This window comes from Barbatula barbatula, assembly GCF_947034865.1.
Source record: "Barbatula barbatula genome assembly, chromosome: 15".
Taxonomy (NCBI): domain Eukaryota; kingdom Metazoa; phylum Chordata; class Actinopteri; order Cypriniformes; family Nemacheilidae; genus Barbatula; species Barbatula barbatula.
Window position 1 is genome coordinate 19,650,117 of NC_136778.1, and position 14,524 is coordinate 19,664,640.

Sequence of the window (14,524 nt, forward strand, 5' to 3'; positions counted from 1 at the left end):
CCTACACAGCTTTCAAAAACACCATAACATTTTTTCTTTAGAAACGTATTAAAATGAGTCAAGTCATTTAAATGACCTCAGCCTAAGGTTTATTTGATAAATTACTTACTTGCATAGCTTGAGGATCCATGCTCATAATGCTCAAGACTCCTTTCATAGGAAGACCTGTCATATCCTGCCCGGTTATAAACTTCTCGCTCCCTGCTCAAGCGGCTTGGGTAGTCTCTTTCTCTCTCCCTATGCCCTGGACGAGGCCCAAGTGGGGAACTAAATCCACACAAATAAAAATAATTAATTTTCACACATCGCATTTGTCTAGATAGCCTTTGTTTAACCTAACCCAACATACACAAGGGGTGATTCACATTTTGCAGAAAACACGATTCGCATTCTCTAAATCAAACCGAGCACAGCACAAAATTTTGTTTTGAACTATTTGCACCTAGAAAGATTTGTGGCCATCCCAATTTGCACGCGTCTACATTTTAATTAACAAACTTGCAAAGACGCGAAATGTGACTTGCCCCTAAAACTGTGAAAAAAATATTCTACTCACCTAAATAGCTCACAATATGAGTCAGAAAAGCAATAGACAAACATTATTTTTATTTTCCCAAACTGCAAGAACATAACATTGTAAAACTGTATGTAATGCATACCGTTCATCATGTAAGTAACGGTCTCTTTCGTATCTGTCTTTCTCATAGTCCAGAGGTGGTTTATCCCTGTACGGATCTCGCTCCCACTCCCTGTCGTAACTCCTGGGACCACCATATGGGTCATTTCTTCTGTCATAGTATGGATCTCGGTAGCCAAGTGGCTCTAACCCTGAAAGATTGAATAAGTTGAGTGGATAAAACACAAACATTATTATTAACTAAAAACGTGTTTTTGTATTAACAAAACATAACCAACCTTTCTCATAAGGTCGTTCATGAGGCAGTGGACTAGGTCTTAACACTATCCTCTCTCCATAAGAAATTCTTTCCACCGTCGCACCAACATCTGCCAACCAAAGAACACAATGTAGTCTCTGACTAGATATATTTAGAAATATATGGTTTGACATATACTTACCACGCCCATGCCCATAGTCCACTGTTTTAGCAATAAATGTGGCGGTAGGGGCAGGTGCTGATGAAGTAAAGTCTGCCGTTTGATTTGAAGGGAGCAAGCCAACTTCGACCGGTTTATCCGGAGTCGGTCCTTTTTCTGACAATAAATTGGTAGCCTTAAAAGAGAAACTATTTGATGTCAGTGGCTGTTGTCATAACATGCTCATACTCCACTAAAAAACTGATTGCAAATCAAATGTCACATACAAATCTATTAATAGCATACCTGAAGAGCACTTTTAACCTCAGGTGGAATTTCCAATCCAAGAATACCAGGGTTAAGTGAAGGCAACCCAATCGATTCTGGGATGACAGCTTCTCCTAAAGTCTTAGTTTCCTGGAGTTCTCTAAAGTCAAATTTGTTAAGTTTACAAATCATCTTAGCCAGCTGAACAGTTCGGTTTGTTCCATCACTGATATAACTGTATAAACCTACTTACCTTATCATTTTCAGCTCCTGGGCAGCTTTGAGGATGATCTCATGCTGCCTTTGAGAAAGAGCAAGTACAGTTTGAGCTGCACCAGGTGAAGACTGCTCAAGTTGGGTGTCTGATGCTTGAGATGGGGGCAGGCCAACTGAGTGATGAAGGTTTCTGTCAAAGTGTGCGTCAGATTCACAAACCGGATGAGAATAACCTCTTTCTGGTGGGGGTGGAGGTGGGGCCCTATCCCAGTCAGTCTGAGAGTGAAATGAAGGCTCCCTTTCACTATATGGTGGGTCATCAGGATAACCAGGCCGCCTTCTTTCTTCTCTATATAAACCCTCTTCCTCATATGGGAACACTCTTTCACTTTCTTCCATCCACCGATTTTCTCTAATGGGCTCTGGTGGACCATGTGGTGGATAATCTCGATCAGGATGCCCCCTGCCCCATTCATCATGAGAACTGTAATACTCATCAGCCTGCTCATAATCTGAATATTCATGAGCCGGCCTTCTGTACCTAAAATCCTCAGGGCTACATTTATATTCTTCATCATGTGCTCCTTCCTGAGCCAGCTCTCTACGCCACCTGTCCCTTGGCATTGGGGGTCTCATGGGTGGTCTTGTACTTCTAGTTATTATTTCATGAGGAGGTAAAGGAGGCCGTTGAAGGTCACTTCCATGCCATCCAGGATCTCTGTCCACTTCCTCACTATATTCAGGTTGATCAGGTTCTCTCAAGCCTTCATGTGGTGCAGGTGGCCGTCGTGGTGGTGGAGCTCTCCAGGGACCTGCACCATGTCTCAATCGTGGCCCTAATCCCCCACGACTCATGTGAGGAGGTCCCTGTTCCATACACCCAGGAGGAGGGGGTCGTCTTGGGCCATGATGCATAAACTGGGGTTGAAAAGGGGGTCTTCTAGGGCCACCTGGAGGAAATGGAAGTCTAGTGTGGATGGGAGGTCTTCTTTCTGTCCAGTAAGGATCCTCTTCCTCCCAGTAATCCTGTGATGGTTCATCCCAGTGCTCTTCTGAATGGTTGCTCTCTAGGTGCTCCCTGTGACCCACCGGAATTCCTCCATCTCTAGGCTTTTCGTAGTACCGTTCTGTAAAGTGGAGCTCCTCTGGATGCCACATCTCATGGGGTGCTCCCTGGTCATCCACTCTTTCAGGTTCATCTAAAGAGGGCTCTCTCCAGGCCAAATCAGGGTCCTCTCTGTGCATGTCATCGGGTGCCTGGTGGTCATAAGGATCCTCCTCTATAATTTCTCTCTGAGAGTTGGGATCCATTTCCGGTCCTCCAAACTGCCCTCGACCACGTCCACGACCCCTTCCTCGAGGAGGTATCGGGCCTTGGCCCCTGCCTCGAGTAGGTATCGGGCCTTGGCCCCTGCCTCGAGTAGGTATCGGGCCTTGGCCCCTGCCTCGAGGAGGTATCGGGCCTTGGCCCCTGCCTCGAGGAGGTATCGGGCCTTGGCCCCTGCCTCGAGGAGGTATCGGGCCTTGGCCCCTGCCTCGAGGAGGTATCGGGCCTTGGCCCCTGCCTCTTCCACATATGCCATGCGGCTGGCCAGTCTGATTTATAACCTGGGAGCCCCTGGGAGCCTCCTTAGGGGCATCAGGATTAAACTGGTCATGTTGAGAAGGTTTTGATTGTGGAGGCCCATTATCCATATGACCAGCTTTAGGAGGTTGTGAGACTGAATTTTTTGAGTTTTTGTTTGTGGTGTTTAAACTTTCTGAAGGTAATGTTTTTATATTATCTGCTTTCAGTTTATCCGGTTTAGCAAGCTCTGAAATTACATTTGAAGAAGTATTATCCTGACTTTGAGGAATGGGTCCGCTCTGAACAAAAAATCCATCCTCCGAGTCCAATATGTCATCTGTCAGTGACTGAGAAGTGGTAGCATCATCTTTTTCATGATCTACAGATATTTTAATTGTTCCTGGACTTGTATGAGATTGAGGAGCTGGTGGTACATCAGGTTTAGATGACTGTTGTTTTGTTTGATTGCCAGGACAAAGACTGGACTGTGGACGAAACTCTGGCTGTTGAGGTGGTGCAGGGGGTCTTTCAAAGCGTGTGGGTAGATTCAGCCTAGGAGGATTTTCAGATATCCGTACAGCCTCTGGAAAAGGAGCACTGGCTCTGGGAGGTCTGTTAAACCGCTGACAAGTGTCAAACCTTGATGGCCCACTGAACCGTTGCTGTGGTTGCTGTTCAAAGCGTGGGCCTCTGGTACCCTCAAATCTGTAAAAAAATAATAACTGAATAAATAAAATAAGTATTATAATTGTAAAAAGCAAAATTACCCAAAAAATCCTGACTTTTACCTTTGATTTCCAATGGGTCCAGGAGGTCTAATCCCTGGTCCTGGTCCTCCAGCAGAGCCAGTAGTTTTACATGTTTCAGAAATAGAATCTTTTACAGACGGAGAGTTCACTTCTGAAGGTTTTGAAGATGATGGACCTTGTGAAATAACTGGTCTAGAATCTGGAGGACCATGTCCAGAAATGGCATCCATGTTAACAGGTTGAGGCACAGGTGGGACCCCTGGGCTGGTTAAATGCATGTTTCCATCTGGTCCTGGGGGCCTATTTTGTCCATATAGTCCCATCATGCCTCCATAAGCAGGACCAGCACCATACGGATGCTGCATAGCTCTAAGAGTTGTGACTCTTTCTTGCAGATGAGTGGAAGTTGAATTCATTTGTTCTTGCCACTGTCTCCACTGCGCTTCATAATCCTGTAGCTGGTCTTTGTGTGGGTATGACTGAAACTGTTCTAGCCACAATCTAAAGTGTCTGTCCCATTCTTGGAACAATGGAGAAAATCGCTGTTGTTGTAATTCATAGTGTTGCAACTGCATGTCCAGGGGCATTGTCTAGGGCGATAAGATGTAATGCAACAATCAGGCGCCATTCTACTTCCTCAAACTTTTTAATTTACAGGTTAAACATTTCGTGTCAGTAATTATCAAATAAAACTTTAAAATATTCACAGAATCAGGGTTTATCCTGCCCTGAAACCTTCGACCGCCAAAACAACATTTTGTACAGCTAAAGCTTTATTTGATCATTGAATGTGATTTATGAAATATGACTGCCGCTCGTGATGACAGCAGGAACGTGCGAGCAGAGAGCCCAGACACTGTGTCAGTCTTCAAACTAAGTACCACGTGTGACTGACTTCATTTAGTGTTCAGATCGGTCTGATATTAAAAAAGTAGTGGTAAGAGTCTGCTTTGTAGGCTTTTTAATGCTCTTGTGGAATGTTGATGTCATACCCTGATCGCTCTATGCAGTGTCGAATGAAGTCGAACATGCTAGGCTCTGCCTCCCTCCCTCGCACATATTAATAAAAATCTGACACTGACACAACGATAAAAGGTTTAAAGAGTGAATCAATTTTTAGATGGCACATTCAGAAAACATTTTACCTGAATTACAGCCGTTTGTGATTAAGGTCTACTCTAATGTAAATGTGCTCTGAAATGTGCCTAGCAATAGTGGTTATAATCCACAATATTAACAGTAATTCAATTCTATGTGGGTAGAATAAGAAACGTTATTTAAAATAATGGATGGGAAATAGTTAATTTTTAATGCCCTATGATATTGATATAATTACGGCAATTACAATTTCGAGTACTAATGGAATTTTGAAGAATATAGGACAGCAAACAGTTCTGAACAAAGAAATGTATACACTTGTGGAACCACTCGAAGGTGAGTAAATTATGACAGAATTTTACTTTTTGCGTTAAGTATTCCTTTAACTGGCCCCCATTCACTTGCATTGGTTTTGTGTCCATGCAATAGAAGTGAATGGGGGCCATTGCTGGGCTGCGTTACCTGATAACGATGGTTCTTAGCACTTAGTGTTTTCTACAAGCCACATTGCGAACGTCTCCCAAAAATGCACTTAACACAACTGTACATAGCAGGTCTACTTACAAGTAGGGTTGCACGGTGTACCTGTGCTATGGAAGCATCGTGATGATAAAGCTTCAAAATACCCGCGATGCCTCTCTTTAGGTAACTCACCTATTGCATTGCAACTTTAATAGCCAATGTCAATAATTTATGCACCCTTAAGTCACTTGCACTATTTTAGTCTAAATTATTATCTGTTCATATCCACCTGTACATCAATGTTCATAGTATATAGCCATCTGTATATATTGTTCATAGTATATACCTACTGTCATATTTTCATAGAACATACCTACTGCAAAATATTTTTATAGTGCATGCCCACTGTATTATATTTTCTCAATATTGTATTCTGTATTTATTCTAACTGTATATTCTGCACTTGCTAATTGCACTTCTGGTTAGACCTAAACTACATTTCGTTACACTGTACTTGTATATATATATATATATATAAAATGACAATAAAGTTGAATCTAATCTAATCTTTATTTGAAACTGTAGCATCGTAGTACCGTCCTCAATGTTGCATATGCGCATTAATATTCATTTGAACACTTACATCTGCCTTTTTGCTGTGTTTATCTCCTAAATGAATGTGCGTTTTGAACGAGTTTGTTAAATGATTCACTCACTGAGTTGAAAATTGAAACCACCTACTGGCCGTCTTCGTTCTGCATTTAAAGAAAGCCTAATATTTCCCTTTATATAGACTGCTGTATCAATTAAATTTGAATTAGTTTCCACATGAAAAATTAGTTTTTGAGCCTTACCATAGTAAATATTTAAGTATACTAAAGTATTTGTTACAATTTATCCAATTACTACAGTTAATAGAACAACATATTCTAGTGCAAAGTATAATACAGTTAACTATAGTAAATGCAAAATGTTGCATCTAAATCTGTGGTTTTTGTATAAATCTGAATCATATGGAACAGCAGAGTGATACTACTTTGTATCGAGATACTTCAGCTGGTATAGTATAGTAAGACATGTTTACGGTACTATGACAACCCTACTTACGAGATCCGTGATTCGTTTGTAAGGCGCTGAAATGTCACCTTATACAATGGCTTGTTTTCTAAACGTTTAGGATAATTATTTTCACCCAATGTACATGTGGAAGGTGAATATTGTTTTGTGCAACGTGTAATACTTTTTCTATGTGTAGAAAGGACTTCTCTACTGTAATTGTGCATTGTATTCAAGTTCTAAGGAAAATCTAAAGTTAAAAATGCTGTCTATGTGTTGGTTGAAGAACCACATTTTATTACACTTTTGGGTGTGTGGAGATGGCAATTTCAAGTTAAGTTTTTATTAGGGCATATGTATTATCTAGTTTACACATTTCTAGGTCCAAACTAAATGTTTATTATAAACATACATTACCAGCACTTTATTAGCATTAAGTTTGGTCATTATGAACATGAACCTTTCAATTAGAGAATTTATTTGTTTGTTGAATGATGTGTGCAGTGATTATTCGTCAAGGCACCTTATTTAACATTTTTTTTTATATTTGTTTGTTTCTTATTTGATGGTTGCATGATGTGTGCAGTGATTATTCTATGTGTGGCTGACAATTTGTGATCTAGGAAAAACCCTGAAAAGGTTAAATCAATACAAAATTAAAACTGGCTTGTACATCGCCCAATCCTGGTGACTAATAACAACTACTAGTGAATACCAGCGGTGTACAACGCGACATATATGCAGAGTTTGTTTCAAGTGCATTCAACTGTATGAGTAAAGCGACTGTCACACGCACTGAAACTCAAGTGTCTTCGCGAAGACTTGCCAAAATAAAAGTCTGGTAAACTTGAACACTAGATTCACTATAGAAAATTGAAATACACTTGTAGAATATTTTTAAACTGTTGTAGACACTGTAGTATACTATAGTAAGGTTCAAAAACACTTCAGTATCTAGCAACTTTAGTGCAGTTTACTATTTTAAATACTTCTAGTAAACTACACTATGTTTATGTTGACAAATATATTACTATTGTGTATTAAAATAAAAAATGAATACCATATTACTTTAAAAAAAAACTACATTAAATCTATTTAGGTAAACAAAAAATTATATGGCCCCAATTTATCCATCCGTATAATATGCCTATTTATGTGAACTGCAATTCACTTTTACAATGATAATAAACATAATAAACATCTTAGATAGCACAAACAAGACAAAGAAACTGTAGCTATATAAAATATAGATGCACAAATTTTTTGTTACCACCCATAATGTAAATAAGTGTTTTGCATGTTTTATTAGCAAAGCTGTGTCTAGAAACGCTTTTAGAAAGCTAAGGCACGTAAAGCCTTCCCATAAAGATGCCTCTTCTTAAAAAGTTTTAAGAAGCATTTTCAACAGAAGTGTTGCCAGTACTGCCCCACAAGCATGATGTCTTGGCTTCCCTTTTGGCACTTACTCTGTTCAATAAGCAGAGCGCCAGAGAGAAGCACCACATTCAACTGATAGTATAGCTGCTAGCATGTGAATGAGTTATTACAAAACAGCTTCTCCAAGGGTCATGTACTTATGTATATTGTTTGCTCCTCGGTTTCATTTCACAGTCTATTTTGACTGTTTGGATACATGAACACAGCTTGTCTGTGAATATGCACATGTAGTCTAAATGGGCTGTGTTAAGTCATAATTGTATATTTATTCTATGGTCTGACGCTAGAAGCAATCATTCTACATAATTAAGCATTGTTATGTACATTATTAGGCTTCACACAATTTTGAAAGCAAGGAGAGGAAATACTGACAACCTGGAGATGTGCTGGCTGTTGAATAATCTGTTGGTACTGCTGCAGGATCTGTTGTAGTCGAGCATGCTCTTGCATCAGGGCCTGGTACTGAAAGCTGGCCCTCTGATGTTGCACCTGCTGCCAATGTGCAGCTGCTGCTTGCAGCTGCTGTAGACGGGCAACTTCCACCGGGTCTCCTGCATCACTAATACCGCTGGGCTGCAAGTAGTAAATTAAATAAATGCTTATCTGACAAAGTGAAACAATAGCCTCTACACCATTTTTTAATCCCAACATGCATTGACCACTAGTCATAAGTGTCAACAGGCATTTTCCTTGTGTAACCAACACAGAGCCAAAAGAGCAGCAGTTGTGTATGTTGATGGAGAAGCATTAGCAGTGATCGCCGTTCTTGCTGCTCAAGTTGTTAAATATAATGGAACAAATTTAGATAATTTATTATTTATAAATTGAGTTATAAGTAAACATGGTGCTATTGTAGGGCTGGTGATACAGCTGATATGATGTTTTGTATCATTCAATATAGAAAATTACTAATACAATTGCAACACAATGCCTTTATTAAAACCAGTAGAAAATGATTTTACCACTATATTATTGACATTTTCCCAAACTACAGACTGTATTACCGTTAACATTCATCGATTCTTGTCGGTGCGTCGGCATAAAAGGTAAACAATGTTTAATAAAGTTGTGCAAAGGATACAAGTTGCCATTTGCATCGTGATGCAACGTTTCTAACAGATTTGCATCTATAAAAATCTGTTCGTTTATATACAGTATCACACAGAAGTGAGTACGCCCCTCACATTTTTGTCAATATTTTATTCTTTTCATGTGACAACACTGAAGAAATGAAACTTTGCTAAAATGTAAAGTAGTGAATGTACAGCTTGTATAACAGTGAACATTTGCTGTCCCCTCAAAATAAGACACCGTCATTAATATCTAAATCGCAGAAAAATTTGACATGTTTTGGGTAGGGTACCGAAACCTTCGGTACATACGAGGGCGAGGTCTGGTTATGACCCAGCGCAGGATCACGTCTCTCAGTCTTCTGTGCTGTGAGACTAGTAAAGAGAAAAAGCATGTTCCGCACACATCTGCAGAGGACTCGCAAATGAATTTGTACACTGTTTTCAAACATTTGTCATTTATCACTCAGGCAATGGACGCGCACACGGGACACAGCCGCCACTCAAACTGCTCGCATCAAGTGTCAGATTGAGTTATTTTCGCAACTTATTAATCAGAAATGTTCAGACGGACATGTTATAATGCTGAGTATACACGTTTGAGTGTCCTCAGATCTGTCTAATAACGGTTTACACTTTATGTCTTAATGCGTCGCCACATCTTTTTTTATTACTGAGGAGAAAGACTTTAATACTCCAGTAATTTTGGTTATACAAATAAGACTAACGCATGATTCGAAACTGTGATTGGTCTACTTTTATTTGTGTGTACTCATTATAAAATGTTTTGCTTTGTAAAAGAATTAAAATTTTGTGGCTGTGCTTTCAGTCTCTCTCATCGTGCATCTTTCTGAATCGCATCATTAAAACAGATTTTAAACTCTGCGAATACTCAGCATAGATACATAAAGCATGTGTCTAATGAAAGCTTGAAGTGTCTACTTTTAAACGATCCAATTAATATTAAAATTAAGGGATTATATACTATGTATTAGGTTTGTGCAATTAAACGAAAATTAATCGTAACAGTCAATTTCGCATTCCATTTTGTAGGGACCCTCTCTTTTCTTGTAGTATAAATCCACAGCGCACACATTTCCTTTACAGTGGTTCAGCAGTGCTATTTCTTTACATTTACATTTATTTTTCATTTAAATTCAGATTTTAAAAGCCAAGTTTTTTTTATTTTCTATGTGTTTTTAAAGGTTAATGATTAAACGTGTTAAATAGTCAGCCCAAAATAATCTAGATTATGATGTATGTCATAATCGAGCAGCCCTACCATGTATAAAAGTAAAGACAGGTGCAGTTTCTACCGCATCGGCTTGTTATGTGATCACATCCTTGCGCAGAGCGCTCTATTTGACATGATCTGCGCAAGCCCCAAACAATGGCACGACAAAACAGACTCTTTGGTAAATATGTTGATTGAACTATTGTTTGTTTATTTCCTTACTGTTTACCATGGTGTTACTATAGTAAACGTGTAGTTACAATGGTTTTTGTGCGATCACAAAAAGATCGGTCTACTTGATCTGTAATAATCTATATTAACATCGGTCGTGATATAGCGCATATCGGTCGACCTATACAAAGGGGCCACAGATTAATCATAGTTTCATGATGTAGTTCAACTATGGTAATACAAATTCTAATATGCCAGAAAAAACAGTTCTATACGTATACATACACAAAACGATGCTCATAAATATATATATATATATTTTTGCAAACAAGACAATATGCAGGCTAACTGACCTTATGCCATGGTCTGTTTGAAAACTGGATTCTGATTGGCTGGAGGGTGTGCATTAAAACCCTTTAACGCACAGGTAGCTCCAATCAGTTAGATTACATTCAAAATTAACTGACGAAAATAATTGTAATTTTCACCGGTTTGATCTAAAGCTGTACTGTAAACATCAATCAGTTTTAACTTTGCAAATAACCATGGTACAAGCGGGATTATCCACGGCTAGCCTTGCATTAAAGGCATCACGTCAGGTGGTTCATGGCCTCCACGTCGTGCATTAAAACCCTTTAACGCACGGCTGGCTGTGGATTATCACTTATATATAGCACTGTTAAAAAAATTTAACCCCCACAACAACTAAAAATATTAGTACTAATTTCAACTAGCTTTTTCTTGCTTACTCAACATTTGATCAAGTAGTTTATCTCAACTAAATTTTCTTAGTAATTACAAAAAAGAAAAATCAGTATAACCAACTTGAAATAACTCCAGCCTATGGGCCCCGCCATTTGGGGGCTTTGCATGCTCTTGTTTATTTGATTTGCTTAGTAATATGCCAGTCATTTTACTTATCATTTAAAGATTGTTCATTGGTCTAGCACGATTTAACAGTACGGCCTTTTGTAAGGAACGATGTTGTTTAATTAGTCAGTCATGTTGGTGTTTCATGATTGGTTACTGGGGGATCCTTCCTATCCGTGACATTTACCGCAGTTGAAATATGTCTACATCACAAAAGAAAAGCATTTAATAAAATTAAAATAACTACAAGATTTCTTACAGTGTGGCACCACAGCCTGATGTTCACCCGCTACCCTCCCGTTTTGTTATTTCTCCTATGAAAATACTATTCTTCAGCTATTTCACCTGGAAAAACAGACCGAGGACCGGAAAGCATTGGGGAATGGCCGCGGGGAACCCCCCGGCACACTATCGTAGGTCTCCCGTACTTTGGTACCCAAATGTTGACAGGTGAATTAATGTTCTGTCCGAGTTAACAAGACAAAATATGCACCCAAAAGATTGAACATGAACCATGGACTAACATGAAAAACTGTATTTGTCATTAACTAACACGAATAATAAACACTGAAAACTGTATTACTCATTGTTTGTTTCATGTGAATGCAGGGGTTCCCAAACTTCCAATTCAAAAAGGTATAATCTTTCAAGATCCACCAGAAATAAAGAGAACACACACACACACACTCGCTCTCTTTTTAGTAAGAATGCCTCCACTGTCAAAGCAAGAACTATAAACATGTAAACCTATGAACAAGTGTCATTGTTAGTCATTGGAAAAAAAGCATTTATTAATGCTAACAAATGATTCTATTTAAACAGTAGGGGGCCAGAAAACGACTCAAGCGCAGGAGCCCCCGCCCCTTAAGTCTGGACCTCATAGCACTCATGAATCCCATTTTAACACTCCAATACTTAAATGGACATTGAGGGATATATATTATGTTCCTTGATTTTAATCTGTTTTTATGTGATTACTTTTATTTAAAAAAATTATATATATTTTTTAAACTATGAGCACACACAATTAATATTATCCTGCGTAAATAAAGACCAGCATAACTGAATGTCCTGTGTTCGAATACTCGAGTGCACGAGAATTCCTGGAAGAGAATTCTGATCTCAATTCCAATGGAGAAAAATATGATTTACATTTTAACACGAAGAGACATAACCACTAAATATATGCAGACATTTTGTGCTCGATCGAAGAAAGAGTCATATACACGTTTTCCAGAACCGACCTGAATATCAGTGGGAATACACAATGAAAGAATATGTATATTTGGGTAAACTTTCCCTTTAATTCTTATTTAATTACACTAAAGAGTAAATAATAACAATACCTTTGTTTCCTCGGGTGGAGGAGGTGGAGGGGGCTCTTCTTTGGGAGGTGGGGGTGGAGGGGCACTTTTGGGGGGTTCAGCTGGAGGCGGGGGAGCTTGGATGTTCCCACTTGACGAGTTACTGACTAAACTCTGGTTCGACGTTTCATTTTTAAGCTTCTGTAAATTCTGACGGTGCTGTTGGTACCAATAGTCCTGCTGCTCCTGTACAAAATACAACATGTGAATATAACCTGTCATATCGATTTTTCTGGTGCATTGAACGACACGAGTGACATTACAGTAGCTAATGCAAGTATGGCATCAGTTAAGACATGCCACAGAAGCTTGCCTGTTGAGACATCGAAGAAAAGTCGGGCTTTTTTTCCGGTTCCGAACCGCTAACCTTTGGTTTCGGAGCTTGGTTCTGCGCTGCAGATGGAAATGACGACTCGGGGGGTGGAGGCTTCAGTTCCGACAGTGGAAGCTGAGGAAGGCCCGCGGAACCTTTTGTGGATGATGGATCTTGAAAATTGTTTGGGGGCGCTGAATGAACAGCACCGCTTGTTTGCCAGTAAGATGGAGGGCCGCTTCCAAATCCAGCACCATTGCCACCGGGGTGGTGCAGTACAGACTGAAGTTGCTTTTGATGGAGCTGCTGCAACTGCTGCATCTGTTGTAAATGTTGTTCATGAAAACTAGAGAACTTAGATGACCCTGTAATAGATGGAGCTCCATATCCACCAAGTCCTCCTCCTGGAGGCTGAGCTGCTCTGAACTGATGCGGCCGCGGGCCGGCGTGCGGAGGAGGCTGGTGTCCCACTCCGTAACCGCTCCAAGAAGGATGCATTCTTGTTTCGAAACACTGCGGACCAGACGAGGCCTAGCCGCCTGATCGCATGAGACCGGTTACTTATTGCTACAACTTTGCAAATATATATCACGTTTACTGTAACTATCAAACAAAAAGGCCGAATATTTTTTAACTTTACAACTGTGCAAAACACAAAATAGCGTTTTAGCAAAGACTACGCGAGCTCGACAGTCCCTTTAGTCCAGCCAGCATGAGCGTGACGTCAGTATTTGCGTAATGCGTCAGTTTCTTCTACGTTGAAACGTGAAAGCTTTATGGCACAGCACTGCCACTTATCGTTCTGGATACGCAACTAGCTGCAAACAGTGGGATTTGTGCATTGACGAATTGAGACCATTAAAACATTTTAAACAATTTGCAAATCATTTAGAAAATTATAATATTTAAGGCTAATTTCAGTATGGGTTTTTCCCTTAGAAAATTTAGCCATCTTCCCCAAAAGTTCACTTAGATACATACTGACTGTAGGCTACCAAGCACAATGGTTTTGTAATAAACTGCTCTTCTGAGATTTTTCTGAACTGCCAAGTTTTCAATTACACGATCAGCATCATTTAGCACAATAAAGAGAGTGAAACATTCTGACATCAAACATGTCTCTTTTCAATGACCAACATAATGCTTGAGTAAGGTGTAAGTCATGTTGCTCTTTTGACCTGTAAATACAAATATCTGCAAACTCAATAGCACAAAATGACAAAGAATGGCAGTTTTTCAATATGCGTTTTTGTCTGTACTTGTTGTGAACTTGTGAAACGTTATAGCAGCCCAAGTAGCCTGCTGTTCCAATTAGCCATGCATTCAATTTGCATACTATCCGTCGAAAGTAGCATCCACATCAGGGTATGTTGAAATGAGTATCCATAAGTTTACTGGATGGTCAACTGTTTTTGGTGAAAATTCAAAGTGTAGCCCACTCAAACGGCTGATACTACCCTCAACCTACCATGAGAGGGCCGACTTTAGGCGGATCTAGGATTTTTATAAAAGCAGGGACAACATTGGGGCCACAATTTACAGACGGGGGCCAAGTATATTGCACAATTCTTTTTAATTTTTCAATTGCTGCTGGCACTACCAGATTTCGGAACAA

General features: G+C 39.6%; 1 protein-coding gene across 2 annotated transcripts in view; it reads right to left on the reverse strand.

The window, feature by feature from the left end:
* ylpm1 (YLP motif containing 1) overlaps positions 1-13,657 on the reverse strand; it is a 30,423-nt gene extending 16,766 nt beyond the window's left edge. Inside the window, exons 1-10 of one of the 2 annotated variants that reach the window (XM_079474448.1) lie at positions 12,964-13,657; positions 12,579-12,782; positions 8,263-8,460; positions 3,874-4,424; positions 1,556-3,790; positions 1,342-1,462; positions 1,078-1,231; positions 916-1,005; positions 660-828; positions 110-267 (exon numbers count right to left, since the gene is read on the reverse strand). In XM_079474448.1, the coding sequence (XP_079330574.1) occupies positions 110-267; positions 660-828; positions 916-1,005; positions 1,078-1,231; positions 1,342-1,462; positions 1,556-3,790; positions 3,874-4,424; positions 8,263-8,460; positions 12,579-12,782; positions 12,964-13,407 (4,324 nt within the window). In that variant the 5' untranslated portion in view covers positions 13,408-13,657. Of the gene's footprint in view, positions 1-109; positions 268-659; positions 829-915; positions 1,006-1,077; positions 1,232-1,341; positions 1,463-1,555; positions 3,791-3,873; positions 4,425-8,259; positions 8,461-12,578; positions 12,783-12,963 lie in introns of both variants that reach the window. The other variant, XM_079474447.1, reaches the window with a different exon arrangement.
* Between the last annotated feature and the right edge of the window lie 867 nt (positions 13,658-14,524).